Raw genomic sequence first — 17,679 nt, 5'->3', positions numbered from 1 at the left:
CATCGGTCACCTTTTGCATTCATTCTCGTTGTATTCTCTTATGTGACGGCCTCTAAAATAAGCCTTATATAGGTCTAGGGTTGTGAAAAAAGAAACCCTACACAAATACATAAGCCTGGTCCAAAAATCAAATCTGGAAATCTGAATTCCCGTCACCTCGATCGATCGGGAGGTGTCGAGGAGGTGTCAAGCTTTAAATTTCGATAGACACAGCTATCAAGAAGCTGTCGAGGAGACAAGAGCTTTCTCGATCGATCCACCAGCTATCGAGAGGTGTCGAGCTATCTGTCTAGCTTTAATGAACAGCTTTTCTTCACTTGTTTCTTGGTCCAATCTTCATGGCTTTAATATTAGACTTGAACAACATGTTTCTTAAAGTATTAAACACATCCTAGATTTACCCAATTACAAGTAAAGTGTGTTTTGTCAAAAGATTAGCCAATTACATAAATGAATGACATATGTTCTTAACAAGTAAAACACATATGTCTTAACAGTGGAGATGAAAAGGAAAGAGAGTATAAAATAAGAGGGAGGCAATGAGATTAAAGGATCAAGAAAAAAGGAGGAAAAAACAATATAGCATTCCAGAACCAAACTTGTAATCGGACTTGTGAGTGATATATAAGAATAGACCTCCTCAGACTTTGCCAAGGACGATTTTTCTTCAATACAACCCTTTTTCTTTTCATTCTCTTATCATCAAATCCTTCCCAATGTTTCTTTGATCAACTAAAGCCCAATTTTCCAACCCATTCTTTACAAATTCATTGTTTTAGGGATTTTTGGGCCTAAGTCCATCCACATAATGGGCTAGGAACTCAAATTTGGTCCTTACAACTAGTAATAAAAAGGATGGTGAATTCAAACTTTGAACATTTCTTTTGGTAATATCAAAAAGTGTTAATTATCTTATAGGCGAAAAACACATTTTGGTCCCTACATTTTGACCCAATTCCCGTTTTAGTCCCTAAGTTTTTTTTTTACCGCTTTTAGTCCCTCTCCAGAAAAACAGTTCCATTTTAGTCCCTACCGTTACTTCATAAACGGACATTGTTGATGTGGCAAACGGTATTGGTAGTCAATAATAAAATAATGTCTACAGTGCCACTGTTAGTTACTCCCGCCCTTACTAGTCACTTGCCACTCACGTGACGGTCCCTAACCAAACAAAACCTTAAATCAGTCAGATGAGATCTAACAGCGAACTTGCTGAAAATCCCTAATCTCTTACCTTACCCGTTGCTCATCACAAGACCGATCAAAGAACCCACAAATCAGCAAGCACAAAAATCCCACAAATCGGCAAGCTTCAGTGTGTTTGTGCTGAGCAGATTGCGAAGGTTGTATTTCTCTCCAACTCTCTCTCTCTTTAGTTATGTTATGAATGCCATTTTAAGTGCTGGGTAATCGTTCTGGGTTTGAATCTCAGTTGTTGGGTTTTGAGAATTTGGGAATTTTGAGATGTTGTGTTTTGTTATTGCTCTGGAATTTCAATCTATCTCTGTTTCTCTCTCGTTGTGTCTCACTTTCACTCTCTCTCTTCCTCTCTCCTTTTATAGCTTTTGTAGTGGACATAATACTGACCGTGATAGTGGAATATTGTTTGGCTGTTGTGTGTTGCTTTTGTTATTTGCGTCTCCCTTTATAGCTTTTGTTTATCAGGGACCACATTACTGACTGTATTTTTGTTGGCAATTGCATTGTTTGTCTGTATTATGTGTCACTATTGTTTATCAAGGACCACTATATTGACCTTTGATAAACCATGGAATCTTTGTGTTGGTATTTGCACTGATTGTCTGTATTTGCACTGATTATCTGTATTGTGTCTTGCTTTTCAAGAAGTGGTTGGGTCCATGTGATCCCTTTGTCGGTATTATATGCTTTTTTATTTGTTTATTAGCCTAACAAAGTATTATTAATATCTGTTTTCATTTTCATTCTGTTTTCTTCCCGTGACTTGCATGTAGGATGAATGAGCTTTTTACTCTGCATGTCCACCATGGTGGGCATCTCATGTGGAACCCTCAAGCGTATGTGGGAGGGACAGTTGATATAGTGGATAACTGTGACCCAGATTGGTGGTCAAAAGTAGAGATTGAGAGTATATGTAGGGATTTTGGCTACTCTGAAGTAGATAAGCTATGGTATAAAATGCCTGGTGTGGACCCAGAGCGGTCAAATTTCCATCAGGTGGTTAATGATGATGCTGCTATGTTCATGACTGACTTGGTGAAGGGATATGGGGAGATTCATGTCTTTGTGGAGCATCCAGTGCATGAACCAGTTGAGTTACCAGTGGAGGATTTTGATCCCTTAGCTGCTGGAGTACCTGGTAGTGAAGTAGAAGGTGTAGGTGTAGAGGTTTTTGCTAGTGACAGAGTGCTTCAAAATTATAATGAAGAGTACAGACCTGATTTTTCACAATTTGGAGGCCATGATAATGCTGAATTTGTTAATGTTGACCATGGTGAGCCATATGAGGTAGATGATGAGGAAGTTTGTGCTAGGAGGGCTAGCAAAGCACCAGTTGTTGATGACCAAGTTGAGGAGAGTGGTGAGGGCAGTGAGTGCAGTGAGGGTAGTGAGAGCAGTGAGGGTAGTGAGGATGAGAGGAGTGACTTAGAAGAAGAGCCAGAACCAGAAGTGCAACTAATGAATATTGGTGAAGATAGTCCTGGTAGTTGGGACAATCAAGCTGAAAATGCTGAGGTTGAAGCAGGACAAATGGGTGGTGGTGTCATGAATTCTGACTATGAGAGTGAGGAGTTGCTTAGCCTTGGTGAATCATCATCAAGCAATGAGGGTGGTGATGATTCAAGTGATGATGACGTCCCTGTTGCTGAGGTTGACAATTCTATTAGGAGCAGCAAATATCCAATCTTTAGGCCAGTAGCCAAAGCTGAGAACCTTAGGTTTGAAAAGGATATGTTGTTCATCTCAGCTAAACAATTTAAAGATGCTATAACTGATTATGCAGTCCATGGTGGGTGGGGTATAAAATTTGTGAAAAATGACTTGGTAAGAGTGAAAGCCCGATGCCAGCCAGGGTGCAATTTTGTTGCCTACCTTGCAAAGGTGCCAAGGGAGAAAAGTTTTAGATTGAAAACATTGAACATGGAACACACATGCAGCAGAAGCTATAGAAATCCAAGGTGCACAGCATCATACATTGGGAAGAAGTTAGTGAAGAGGGTTAGGAGACAGCCTGGCATAAAGCTTAAGGATATTCAGGAGGCTGTGCATGAGAAGTATGTGGTTAACATAAGTGCAGGCAAGGCAAGTAGGGCTAGAGAGAGAGCTCAAGATGCTGTTGATGGGACCCACACTGCACAGTTCAACCAACTATGGGAGTACTGTGATGAGCTGAGAAGGTGCAGTCCTGGGAGCACAATATTGATGAAGGTGCATACTTATGAGGATGGTGATTTGGCAGCTGAGCATGGATTGGCAACCGGGCAGCCATATTTTGAAAGAATCTACATCTGCCTTGAAGGTTGCAAGAAGGGCTTCTTGGCAGGGTGCAGGCCAATCATTGGTCTAGATGCATGCCATCTGAAGACCAAGACAGGTGGTCAGCTGATGTGTGCTGTTGGCAGAGATCCCAATGATGAATACTTCCCATTCGCATATGTAATAGTAGAGGCTGAAACAAAGGACAGTTGGACCTGGTTTCTTAATTTGTTGCTTGCTGACATAGGAGATGACAAGCAATGGGTGTTCATATCTGACCAGCAGAAGGTATGATGGTAGCTTTATTGCTTGTTGAATTATTTGTAGTTAATGGTAGCTTCATTGCTTGCTGAATTAAATGATTGTGCTTTGCAGGGGTTGGTGAACACCTTTGTTGACAATTGGCTACAGTACGAGCACAGGATCTGCTGTAGACATTTATACCAAAATTTGAGGAAAAATCATCCTGGTGTCATTATTAGAGACCTTTTTTGGAAAGCAGCCAAGGCTACCTATCGGCAAGCATTTGAGAGGGCAATGAATGAGCTAAAGGAGGTGGATGAAGATGCATTCAAATGGCTGCAATCTCAGTCAACAACTATCTGGGCTAGGCACATGTTCAAAAGTGATGGCCAGAGTGACACGGTCTTGAACAACATGTGTGAAAGCTTCAACAGCACGATAGTTAAGTTCAGGAGCAAACCTATAATCACCATGGTATGCATAATTCTCCCTTTCATGTGCATTATGATCCATAGACCTATGTAATTCATGAATGATTAATTCTCCCTTTCTCTCTATGTGCTTGCAGCTTGAGTGTATTAGGCTATATCTGATGACTAGATTTCAAGCAAACAGAGAAATGATTATGAAGGTGGAATCTGAGTTGTGTCTTAAGATGAGGAAGAGGCTGTACAAGGAGAAGTTGGCATGCAGCAGGTGGATAGCATGTTGGGCTGGTCGTATGAAGTTTGAAGTGAAGAATGGGTTTGAGAGTTTCATTGTGGACTTGGAAGAGAAGAAATGCAGCTGTAGGAAGTGGGACATAGTTGGCATACCATGTTGCCATGCCATTTCTTGCATATTTTTCAACAGAGAAGATGCTGAAAAGTATGTCAATGCTGGCTACAAAAGGACTACCTACATTGATTGCTATGAACCCATTATAGAGCCCATCAATAGCCAGAATATGTGGGGTCCTAGTGGACTGCCACCTGTGCAACCCCCTATCAAGAGGAGACCTCCTGGCAGGCCTAAGAAGAAGAGGGCACTGGAGCCTGATGAACCTAGAAGTCACAAAAAAAAAAAAAGAGGCCTAGGCATCTCAAAACAATGCAAGTTATGTGGGAAATTAGGACACAACAAGAGGAGCTGCAAGGGAGAAGTAGGAGGGAACTCCTCCTTGCCTGGGAGTGCATCCCAAGCCAGTAGGACCACTAGAAGGGTAAGTATACACTTTAACTTAGATATCCTCATTGTTTTGTTTTTCAGTTGGCAAACTATTAATTGTTATTGTGCTTATGCTTGCAGGCAACCAAGGATGCTCAGCCAACAGTACACAGGGCACAACCAAGCTCTAATGATGATGTGACCACAAGTGCACCTCCACCCCCCACTGATAACCAGTCCAATCGAAGACCAAAAAAACAGAGGAAGAGAAGTGCAATCACTACTGAAACCTTGAATGCAACTGGGAATGCAGCAAGATATATGGCAGCAATGAGATCTGCTAAAAGATAGCAAACTGAAGCAGGACCTTTTTTTTTGTTGTGCTATATGTTGAAGCACTCTTCATATATTTATGTAACTGCTAGAACAATTGGCATATGTTTATGGGCTGACCAAGTCCTTTTTTATATGAATGTGCTTTGTCCCATATTTTGTAATTATTGTGGTACACCAAAAACTACCATTGGTGTTAAATATTTTGTAATTATTCTCCCATTGTTATGATGATTCAGCTTCCATTATTCAGATTTGCTTTGCTGGTTTTTAGCTTTGGTTTTTAAAATGCTTAAACTCAAAATTGCTGGTTTTTAGCTTTGCTGGGCAGTTTGGTGATTATGCAGATTTGGTGAGCATTGGAGTTTAATGTGCTGGGAGTAGCCACTTTAATGTGTAATGATGTATGATGTATGAATAAATGTGTAATGATGTATGAATAAAGAGCTGCTGGTTTGGTAAGTTATGCAGAAACTATGTAGGTTTGGTAAATTATGCAGGCTGCTGGTGATGCTAAATATTTTGCAGCCAGCTCCTTTAATACATAAAGAGCTGCCTCTTTTATTTTGCAACCAGTTGCTCTCTAAATTGCAGTATCAATTTGCAGTATCAAATTGCTTTGTCAAGTTGTTGTTTCCATTCAAAATTGCAGTGTCAAATTGATAGTTGATGCACAGTTGATATCACAAACTGCTTTGGCACAAACACTTAACAATAATGTAATAAATTGGTACACAAATCATAGATTAATTAAAAAGAACATATTCCATTGCTAAAGTCTTGGATTGCAAAGAGAATTACACCAAAAAATCAGGCCTTTTCCCACTACTACAAACCAACACATTCCAACACAAATTATGGCCTTTTTCCACTAATACATACACCAAAATTCAGGCCTTTTGCCACTAATACATACAACAAAATTCAGGCCTTTTTCCACTAACACCTACCCACCTAATAACCCATTCCCCCCCACTTATTTAGCCAACCAGAAGAAGCATCAAACAAAGTAGCATCCCACTTATCACCAGAGATAGCCCCAGGCAAATGAGCAGCCTCTTCTCTCTCTTCCTGTAGCCTACAATGGCAGCTTCAAGGGTCAAAATCCGTTGCCTCTGCTCCGGAATCAGCACCTTCCCACGCTCGCAGATTTCATCATCAAGCCACTGAAAAAATTTACACTTGCGTCCAACCTGACACCCAAGGACCAGATAAATGATGTTAAATGAACAACCAAAATCATGAAAAACAGTAACAAATAGTATTAGCAAATACTACCTTACCAGAAACTAAAATAGTATTAGCACAATGTTCTTGTATTAGCACAATTTATATTGTCAGCAACAAGCTGAGTTTTTTTTTTTTTTTTTCCTTAAATTTTTTAAAATTTTTATTTATTTAAGAAAAGAAATTCTGGGTTAGACTTAGACTAAAGGGGATTGCAAGATTGAAGCAAGATTGAAACGAAAATGAACCTGAAGTGCTTGCAAAGTTAAAAACCCAGAAATTTAAAAACATTACAAAGAGAGATACTACCTTACCCAGTAATTTGGACAACCATAGAACCTTCTTCCAGGGTTGTCAGATGTCCATGAAACGACCACAACGGGTCTCTTCGAGCAGAAGCATCGGGTTGGGCCCCTTTTCCTCAAGCTTCCACTTGATGACATCGAGCTTGAATCCATGGAAAGCAGTTGATTTGAAGATGGTTTTCGGCTGTGTGGTGAGCGAGGAGCAATTGATTTGAAGGTGTTTTTGAGTTCATGACTGGTGAGGGATGAGCGAGGAGCTGAGGAAATTTGGGGATTAGGGATTTCTATTTGGGTGATTTGGGGTTTTGTTTGGTTAGGGACCGTCACGTGAGTGGCAAGTGACTAGTAAGGGCAGGAGTAACTAACAGTGGCACTGTAGACATTATTTTATTATTGACTACCAATGCCGTTTGTCACATCAACAATGTCCGTTTATGAAGTAACGGTAGGGACTAAAATGGAACCGTTTTTCTGGAGAGGGACTAAAAGCAATAAAAAAAAAAACTTAGGGACTAAAACGGGAATCGGGTCAAAATGTAGGGACCAAAATGTGTTTTTCGCCTATCTTATATCAATGAAAATAAATAAATTTTAATTATAATTAATATATTTATAGTTTTTCATTGTATGATTTTATATATATAAATATATATATATATATATTTAACTTATGTAATATGTTTAAAAATTATTTAAATTTTAATAGATACTTTTTCAATCAATGTTACTGATTTTTACAATTTATATTATTTTATTATTATTAAATCAATTATGGCATCATTGTGGTTGAACCTTGATTCAAACTTAAAACCTTGAACCTCCCCATTACAACTCTTTTGAAGCTCTATTTTTTTAAACATTGCTTCCATATTAGTATTTGCAACAAATAAAGTTGCCCAAAAACTAACACAACTTTTCTTTTCCCCCTTCTACTTCAAAGATCAAAACCAGCTATCTATAGGAGATTCAGAGAAATTAAAGGATGAGAAAAAAAAAAAATAAAATGAACTACATCAAAAGAAGTTTCTCCAGAGATTAAATGAAAATTAAAAAATAAAGTAAAATAGAACAATTTTTTGAATTATTTTGCTCGATTGAAATAACCCAACAATGTCACTAAGTTTTAAAAAAGAAAAAAAAAAAAGATAAAAGATAATATATATAGTTAATCCTTTAAGAACATAGCTTGATTGTAAAAGCAAACTTATAATATCAAAATTTCAGGAATATATATATATATATATATATATAGAGAGAGAGAGAGAGAGAGAGAGAGAGAGAGAGAGAGAGAGAGATATGAGTAATTACAATAAAAAGCTACAAATATATTAAACTATATATATATATATATATATATATATATATAATCATATCAGCTTCAAATATGATTTAGTAAAGTATGGGCTAGTCTAGTGGTTGCTTCTCCTATTAAGGGAGGAGGTTCAAGCCTTGAAAAAACCAAGGATGGATATTGGGCAGCCTACAACAGTGGGAAAGAGAGAAATTTTGAGATCAAATTCGGCAATTCAATTTCCATTTTTCATGCAAATTTGGCACTTGGGTATTGAAATCTACATATCTAGTAGACATGTCTAGTATTATACGCAGACATGTCTAGTATTATACGCGTGCGATGCGTAGCTTAATCGAGAATTATGTGTAAACTAAAAAAAATAAGAAAATATCTTCTAATTTAAGTAAAATTAAATAATAAAATAGATAAAACAATTTTTCATCAAATTTATATCAAGACATGCTTAATAGTAAGCAAAAAAGAAGATTGTTCTCTAAATCAAATCCATGTCATAAATATGTAATTCATATATGATACACAAAATAATAGAAAATCATGTCTAACCATATTATGCAGAAATGTGTAACAACATATCACCATTGCAACCCGTATCTATAATTCAAATACAATATACAAAATAATTTTTTTTAAAAAGGTGTCCAAGCATATTTAATGATTGATTCTCAAACCATAACCATATAAATTGGATAAAACTTAAGAAAATTAAGTTAAACAAAAGACAATATATATATACACACAAAACCTATTCAATTTTGATGGAAAAAAAAAAAAATATAGTAAACAAATACATACTTGCAAGGTTGTAGGAAAAAGAATAGAATAATAGAGAAAAAATAGTATGGTAGATATTTATTATGAATTATTTGATATACGCACACACTCTACATTGAAGAAATTGATGTGAACAAAAAGTCTAATGTCAGTTTAATTTGTGAAAGTGTGAAATTGAAATCTAAATCTTAAAAATAAGTGGCATGTGAAGAGGAAATCCAAAAAAAAAAAAAAAAAAAAATGCCAAAATGCAAAACTGACCTTCTTTATTTCATTAAAATTCATTTAAGTCATTTAACTTTGTTTTCTATCACTTTAGTCTTCTAAGTTTCGAAAGTGTTAAGTTTTCCTCTGGCGTTTGACTTGGGCTTTTCCAAGTCTCCCGCCAGTTGTGAAATAGTTTGTTCCTTCTTTTGAAGGATTGTTTTTCCTTTGAGATAACATTGTTATTTGCAGAGCTAGTGGTTCCATCCTTTCAAGGGGTTTGGGAAACAGTTTATTTTTTCTTTTCTCTATAGTTAAAGTTCCTACTTCCATCCTTTTCTATTCGTTCTTATCTGAGCTCAGTAGTTATGGAAGAGTTATCAAAACAATGGACCAAATTTTCATTGTTGGACAGAGAGGGAGACAAAATCACATTGGGAAAAAACCAAGGATCCAAGGAACATATCATTGCAGCAAAGTTCTTAACCCGAAGAGCATTGAACGTTGATGCTATTGCTAGGACTTTCAAACCTCTATGGAGAGCGATTAAGGGGTTCACAATAAAAAATATGGGCAATCATGTTCTGTTGTTTGTCTTTGAAAACCAGGAAGATATTCATCGGGTTCTGAGCAGTGAGCCTTGGACGTTTGATAAACACCTAGTGGTGATTCAGAAGTATGAGAAAAACACTCCATTACAAGATATTAGATTTAACAAAACATCTCTCTAGGTGCAAGTTTTCGATATTCCTATAAGATACATGTCCAAGGAAGTGGCAGAAGATATATGCAGTTCGTTGGGTGAGGTGTGCTTTTCGGAAACTCATCCAACAGAGGTAGGAGGATGTTGTGTGCGTGTGAGGGTCAAAGTGGATGTGACACAACCATTATGCCGGGGAAGATTAGTTAATCTAGAAGAAGGTGATCGAGTATGGGTCTCCTTCAAATATGAAAGATTACTCATCATATGTTACTGGTGTGGGTGCCTTGATCATGATGAGAAAGATTGCCATTTGTGGATTGAAAGTAAGGGTTCTCTTAAACCCCAGGATAAACAATTTGGACCTTTTATGCGTGCTTCTCAGATAGGCAACATCAAAAAATCTGTTGTTCATGTATCAGGCTTCTTTGAAGACAGAGGGGGTCATAAATCAAATGGGGAGAGGTCACAGGCGAACTCAAGTGCTCAAACGGATACTTCATCATCACCGGAAAACTCTGGCCATCCTCCCTCTAGAGAATAAGCCAAAATGAAAGCCTTGGTATTGACATGGAATGCATTAAATGCCGTTGTGCCTCTGGTTTCCTTGAGAGTGCAGACTGATGTGGACTTGACGACGGATTGGCAGGGTAAAGCTGGTTCTTCCTCATCACCAGCTTTCGCGCACCAAACCATTGACAGCGACGTGAACACTAGTGGAGGTAGAGTCTCGATGGGTGAAGCGGAACACTTACCTATGACATTAAACTCTGACTTTCTTCCAACCAGCATGGGAACATACGCTGAGGGAGACCCTTTTCTGGCAAAACTTCAGGAAATTGACAGTGACTTACAAAAGTATGATTATGTCCCATGTGAGAAAATAGGGTGCTTAGAGGGTCAACTAGGTTCACAACTACAAAAAGCTGAGGGCTATCAGAGCAGAGAAACGGTGCGGTTGGAGTGTGCAGCGGATAGCAATATGAGTGCAAAAGCTGATATAAGTAAAGGCTTGGCTGGGCCGGGTAGGAAAGAAAAAGCGGGAGTTAGGCCGAGCCCAAAAAAGGAAGGAAAAAAAGGCCAGTGGACTAGACTATTAAGTAGGCTCAGTTCTGAGTTAATGGAGGAAGCATCCTATGGGATTGAAGGCCCAAAACGCAAAATAAGGGAAGCCTAGGTTCGTGGGGAAGCTAATGCAGTGAAGGAAAAAAAACAAAAAATAGAGGAAGAAGCTGAAAAACAGAGCACGTTGCTTACTACACAAATGGGATCGGTGGAGGTTACAGAGCAACTCTGTCGAGAATTATGAGTCTTCTATGTTGGAACTGTCGCGGGCTTGGGAACCGGCAGACAGTTCAAGAGCTTAGCGATTTAGTCCGGGTACAAGATCCTACGAAGGTGTTTTTAGCTGAACCATGGCTAGATGAGGTCAGGCTAACTGGTTTACGTGATTCGCTTCGTTTTGGTCATCACCATGGAGTTTCTTGTTTAACTCGTGGTGGTGGCTTGGTGTTGTTTTGGAAGAAGGACTTTGACTTGCAAGTCATGTCCTCCTCTCATAATCATATTGACATCTTGATCAATAGAGGAAAGGTGAATGTCTGGCGCTTTACCGGTTTTTACGGTGCTCCTGAAACCCAGCTTCGTATGGAATCATGGGATTTGTTGCGAGATCTAAATAATCGTTTCTCAGTACCATGGCTGGTTGGAGGTGACTTTAACAAACTTTTGAAGTCGCAGGAAAAGTTGGGAGGCTGGTTAAGACCTTATGGTCAAATGCTAAAATTCCGTGAAGCATTAGATGAATGTGGGTTGTTTGATCTTGGCTTTGTGGGTTGTAAATTCACTTGGCACAAAACTTATCCGGATGGTGGTATTGTTTGGGAGAGATTAGATAGGGCTGTGTGTACAACAAAAGTGAAAACTCTAGTGTGTGCTTCATCGGACCACAGCCCTATTTTGGTCCTTCCCGATGGGATTAGCTTAAAATCTCAATGCCCTTGGCGTTTTGAAAATATTTGGTTAGAAGAGCAAGGCTGCCATGACACAGTGAAGAATGCCTGGAAGACCATCTCTTCGGAACCACCTATGCCCAAAGTTATGATGAACATCGATACATGCAAAACTCAGTTGCGTGTTTGGAGTAAGAATTCTTTTGGTAGTGTGGTAAGTGCATTGGCAGAGAAAAAAAAAAGAATCTAAAATTAGCAGAAGAGGATGCAACGAAAGGAGGGAATGTGGAGTTTTTTCTTCAATTAAAAACTGAAGCGGCAGATTAGCTTAGAGTGGAAGAAAAAATGTGGCAGCAGTGTAGTCATGTGCATTGGATGATCTCTGGGGATAAAAATTCTAGCTATTTCCATAACCGGGCGTTTCAGTGTTTCAGGAGAAACAGCATTACGGAACTTAGAGACTCTCGGGGAAGAATAGCTTCAGGTGATGAAAATGTCTCTGAGATGATTATTGAATATTACAAACAATTGTTTACTACCTCTAATCCGCATGACATTGAGGAAGTTGTCCAACATACAAAAAAGGTGGTGTCTGATGATATGAATAATTGTTTAACCAGAAATTTCTCAAAGGATGAGGTGGAGAAAGCCTTGAAGCAAATGGCCCCGCTAAAAGCTCCGAGACCAGATGGAATGCCGCCAATCTTTTTCCAACATTATTGGGAGAGCATTGGGGATGACGTAGTCAAAGCTGTGATTTCTTGTCTAAATTCGAATTCAATTGAACCAGGTTTGAATCACACTTTTATTGCTCTAATTCCTAAGGTGAAAAGCCCCGAATTTGTTACTGAATTCCGTCCAATTGCTCTATGTAATATTTTGTATAAGCTTGTTTCGAAAGTTTTGGCCAATAGGTTGAAGAAAGTGCTACCCCATATTATCTCAGATTCTCAGAGTGCCTTTCAATCGGACAAAGCTATTTCCGATAACATTTGGTGGCCTTTAAGACGTTGCATCACATGAAAAGAAAAAGAACGGGAAAAATGGGTCATATGGCTTTAAAATTGGATATGAGTAAAGCATACGACCGGTTGGAATGGGTGTTCCTGCAAAGGATCATGGAAAAAATGGGCTTCGACTTGAAGTGGATAGGATGGATTATAGAGTGCATAAAATCCGTATCCTATTCGATCTTAGTCAATGGCGAACCTAAAGGTCATATAGTGCCAACTCAAGGTATTCAGCAGGGTGATCCTCTCTCCCCTTATCTTTTTCTAATATGTTCCGAAGGTTTAAATGGGTTAATTGATCATGCAGTGGACAACAAGCATATTGAGGGGGTTTCCCTTTGCAGAAATGGTCCAAAGATTTCTCATCTTTTTTTTTTTGCAGATGATAGTATATTATTTTGTTGAGCTAGGGTGGGGGATGTGGAAAAAATTCAGGAGATATTGGGGAAATATGAACGTGTATCCGGTCAAAAAATTAACTCGGACAAAACGACCCTCTTTTTCAGTAGCAATGCCTCTAGTGCCACAAAGGAAGAAATAAAAAATTTGCTTGGGGTGGCCGGAATAAAGGAGTATGAAAGGTATTTGGGCTTACCGACGGTGGTTGGGAGGAAAAAAAAGGCAAGCTTAAATTTCATTAAGGATAGGGTGTGGGGTAAACTCCAAGGATGGAAGGAGAAATTATTGTCGCAAGCGGGCAAAGAAGTTCTTTTGAAGGAGGTGGTTCAAGCCATCCCTACGTTTGCAATGAGTTGTTTTCGATTACCAATTGGGCTTTGTCAAGACATTGAGATGCTCATTCGGAAGTTTTGGTGGGGTCAAAGGGGTGATAGGAGAAAAATTCATTGGAAAAAATGGGAGGTCTTGTGTCAACCAAAGAGTGAAGGGGGTCTTGGTTTCAAAGACTTATGTAAATTCAATAAAGCCATGTTGGCTAAACAGGTGTAGAGATTGATTCATGATAAGGAGTCTCTTTTTTACAGAGTGTTCAAGGCAAAGTATTTTCCAAGTTGCTCAATTTTTGAAGCTAAGAATTCTACGGGCTCTTTTGCATGGAAAAGTATTTTGTGGTCTAGAGATTTAATTAACAAAGGAGCTTGCTGGAGAGTAGGCAGTGGTGAATCTGTTCGGATTTATAAAGATGCTTGGCTTCCTAATCTTGATGGTCGAATCAGCTCTCCTGTTGTACATCTAACACCGGAGTCCACAGTTGTATCTTTGATTGATTCTGTAACGGGTTGGTAGAATATCAACCTCATTGACCTGTGCTTTTTTCCACCTGATGTAAGTCTCATTAAGTCTATTCCCCTGTGTTCTACTCCTCAACCCGATACTTTGGTTTGGAGAACAGAAAAATCGGGTTGCTATTCGGTAAAGTCTGGTTATAAACTCCTGTGCGAGCTCCATAACTTTGATATGGATAGGCCCTATGTCTCGGACTCGCAGAAAGGCTTCTGGAAAACCATATGGAAGCTAAAGGTGCCCGGGAAGGTCAAGCATTTTCTCTGGAAAGCTTGCACCAACTCGCTGCCCACTAAAGATAACCTTATGAAGCGAAAAATCCTCCAGGAATCGGGTTGTGCTCGCTGTTCTGAGGACTTGGAATCTGTTGTGCATGCTCTTTGGAGTTGTAGTTGCGTCCAAGTTGTTTAGGAGTCGGATTTCGGATGGGTGGACAGGAGCTTAACGGCCCCTGTTTCTTTCTCGAAAGTTCTACAAAAAATTCTGGTCAAACTGTCGCTGCTTCCGTTATTTGCTGTTATGGCATGGTCAATTTGGTATCAAAGGAACAAAGCTCTCCTCAATGATAATCCCCTGCCTATTCGCAATAATGCTCATTATGCCAAGAACTACCTCTGTGAATTCAAGGAGCTGGACAGTCACCATTCCCACAGACGCCGTGCTTCTCCTACCAGATGGCAACCTCCTAGTGCGGGTTCAGTGAAAACTAACTATGACGGTGCCATGTTTGCGGAATCTAATATGGCCGGTGTGGGGCCCAATAATTTAAGGACCAAGCCCAATTGCTCCTGGAAAATCCGAAGGCCCAATCCGAGGAGAGCTGTGGCCCAAGCTCTACAGTGCAGAGCACAAAACAATTTTTGGAAGGCAGCCGAGGACAGTTTGGTCCTCGACAGATCCTGAATCCCACCGAAATGAAGGGATAAAACTGGTATAGAGACGAATTTGTAAGGAGATCCAAAATATCTTGGGGAAGTTATCCTTACTACCCTTCCGGATAAGACCCAACACATGACAGAGCCGTACTCTGCAGCCTTATCAACCATACCCAACAATTCTGGGATTAGACTGATGGGACAAATATCAGTCTTGTAAAGATTGACCCTACACGTGGACGAAGGACAATGAACACGGACGAGTATAAAAGAAGAAAGTAAATAAATCTGAAGGGGATCCCATCCCACCTAAAGAAAGAAAGATCACATGGGGGAGAACATCTCAACAACACCGGACTTCACCGAAGAAAGTCCGTCGTTGGATAACCGGGGTAAGGCCTCAATGGTCCTCGGATCAACTCCGAGGAGTCCCATCCCATAGGGTGCGACGTCTTAGGGCTTAAATGTTCAGGCCCAACTCCTTTTTCTACCTGAATTCCTCTAAAGCCAGGATCGGACATCGCCCCGTGACCAGCGGCTAGCTTTTCAAGCCCACTCTCTACAAATCATATTGTGAGGGATCTTTCGTATGCGAGCCCAACATCCTTATTGGGCCGCCAGAGAATCGTGTCCTTACAGCCGGAATTGGGGTAGTAATCCGCAACAGTGAGGGCCAGGTGTTAGCTGCCTTATCCGAGTAAATCGTGAAACCTCCAACAGTGGAAATCCTTGAACTCCTCGCTACCAGGCGTGCCGTAAGCTTTACCGCTGAGTCGGGTTTTGATCAATTTATATGCGAGGGTGATTCTGAGCCTGTGGTAAACTCCTTAAGGTGGACCGGTATGGAGAATTCTCGAGGTCGGCATCTCATCACGGATATTGTTTACCTATCAAACTCTTTTCGGAGTATATCTTTTGCTCACATACGTCGGCAAGGTAATGCGGTCGCTCATGCCTTAGCCCAGCGAGCGAGACAATTTTTTTCTTCTCTTATCTGGTTGGAGTGTATTCCAACAGATATTATGTCTTTTGTATTGGATGATTCTTCCTCTTTTGCTTAATATATATCAGCAAGTATCCATTTCTCAAAAAAAAAAAAAAAAAAAAGTTTCGAAAGTGTTCAATCAAGACTTCTGTTAAACCTCTATTAACTCTACCGTTAGCTCCTCCCAAAATTGTGCCGTTTTGGTGTTATTTAATATTTAATAAATAAATTTATTATTTATTTCAAAACTTCAAAAAGTAAAATTCCGAGATGAAAGCGTAGCAACGTACCCAGGAGCCTAACCCGATGAGAGAGAAATTGTGAGATAGAGAGAGAGTGGGATGAGAGAGGGAGCAAGTGCTGGGTCAAGATGTGGAAATCTGAAATCAGATATTTTTTTAAGCATTTTCGTCGGCTCCAGGATAGTTCTACGCCGGAAGTTTCATCCACAAATACAAGGATAAAAACAAGCAAGATTAATAAAAGCTTCGTTGAAAGTTTCTTCACAATACATGTACTGTCTTTGCTGGACTATATATATGACTCAATACTTTTGAAAGTTTAGGCTTGCTAGTCACGGTGTATGAAGAGTAAATCCAGAGAGAAAAACAAAGTGACAGTACTGCATGTTTTATTAAAATACTGAAAGTAGTTTTAATAAAGCCTATCTTTGGGCAAGTGGAGCACCTCCTACTCCTACTTTTGCTACGCATGCGCAATATACAAATAAACCCGATGCAAATGGAGCACCTAATGCTCCTACTTTTGCTACGCATGCGCAATATACAAATAAACCCGATCTTCTTTCTGCACGTGGTGGGCCAAGACCTCAGAGCTTGTTCCAATAACTGAAGAAGAAGAAATGGGACGCAAATGTTAGCAAAGTTATACATTGCAAACACCATTATATTACTTCTATTCTCCTCTTCCTCTTATTCTTTTCAGACTTTTATTACCTTCTCTCTTTCTCTTTCTCTTGCTCTTCCTGAACTCCGTTCATTGCATCTACTTATTTTCAAGCTATCCCAGTAAGTGCACTCTCACGTCTTTCCTCCTGTTCTTTTTTTTTTTTTTTTTTTTTTTTTTCCATTTTTTTTTCTTGGCTGAATAAATAGTTTAATTAACCATTAATAATTCCAAATCTATATATTAAACAGGGGGAAAAAAAATTCAAGTCTACTATATTCAAGTGATTAAAATTAAATCTAAAAGTTTGAACTCCAAATCTTTATTTACTTGGGTAAACTACATATTTCACCCCTCTGTAGTACACCTATAATAAATGGAATTATTATGTGGTTGATTTTTTAGAGCCTCATCCAAGTCATGACTTTCTGTGCAGTTGAAATTAGAAAATCTCATCGAATCTAAAGTTGTTTAGTATATAAACCTTGTTCAATTAAGAAAATGACTAATGGTGAAGCCATGATTTGATTTTAGGGAGGATAGAATGTATATGAGTATTTGAAACCAATCTAAATAAAAAAAATAAAAAAAACCATTAATATGAATAATAAGGGATATATGTAAGCAAATAAAAAATTATTTATTATAATTATTTACCTGTTAGAGGTTTTTTATACATGAATAATTCATTTTGCTTTTTGTTTTTTCAAATTCCACTCATGATTCTCATGAAACGAATTTTAGTAGTGAATTTTAACATTTTGGTTAATATACTCATAAAATATCAAATTGCAATATTTAAAAAACTATTGTGAATATATATGCTTGAAACTTTGTAGTCAACTTAAAAGATAAAATAAAATATTTCCCTTTTATATATATTTTATTTATACACAAAAAATTAAAATTTTTAGTCGTTTTTTTTCAACATTTGTTATCCTGCATGTTTCAAACCTTTAACAATCATTGATAAAAAAAAAAAGAAACTTTCTTATTCTTTTCCAAATGA

General features: G+C 38.6%; 2 protein-coding genes across 2 annotated transcripts; both read left to right on the top strand.

The window, feature by feature from the left end:
* The first annotated feature begins 9,761 nt into the window (after positions 1 to 9,761).
* LOC115964801 (uncharacterized protein At4g02000-like) lies at positions 9,762 to 10,244 on the top strand. The gene has a single exon (XM_031084050.1). It carries the CDS (start codon positions 9,762 to 9,764, stop codon positions 10,242 to 10,244), a length of 483 nt encoding a protein of 160 aa, XP_030939910.1.
* Positions 10,245 to 11,005: 761 nt separating this feature from the next.
* On the top strand, positions 11,006 to 12,675 carry LOC115964800. Its single transcript, XM_031084049.1, has 2 exons — positions 11,006 to 11,866; positions 12,079 to 12,675. The coding sequence occupies exons 1-2, from the start codon at positions 11,006 to 11,008 to the stop codon at positions 12,673 to 12,675; spliced, it is 1,458 nt and encodes a 485-aa protein (XP_030939909.1).
* The last annotated feature ends 5,004 nt before the right edge of the window (positions 12,676 to 17,679 follow it).

The sequence above is a fragment of the Quercus lobata genome, chromosome 10 (assembly GCF_001633185.2).
Source record: "Quercus lobata isolate SW786 chromosome 10, ValleyOak3.0 Primary Assembly, whole genome shotgun sequence".
Lineage (NCBI taxonomy): Eukaryota > Viridiplantae > Streptophyta > Magnoliopsida > Fagales > Fagaceae > Quercus > Quercus lobata.
Note: the sequence above shows the minus strand (reverse complement) of the source record. Positions and strands in the feature narration are given on the sequence as shown.

What these genes read in the sequence shown, in the direction of transcription:
- LOC115964801 (XM_031084050.1), top strand. Translation starts at nt 9,762, where the DNA reads ATGTCCAAGGAAGTGGCAGAAGATATATGCAGTTCGTTGGGTGAGGTG.
- LOC115964800 (XM_031084049.1), top strand. Translation starts at nt 11,006, where the DNA reads ATGAGTCTTCTATGTTGGAACTGTCGCGGGCTTGGGAACCGGCAGACA. An exon ending in AGAATTCTTTTGGTAGTGTG is followed by an intron (nt 11,867 to 12,078) that starts GTAAGTGCATTG and finishes CGGGCGTTTCAG; the next exon opens with TGTTTCAGGAGAAACAGCAT.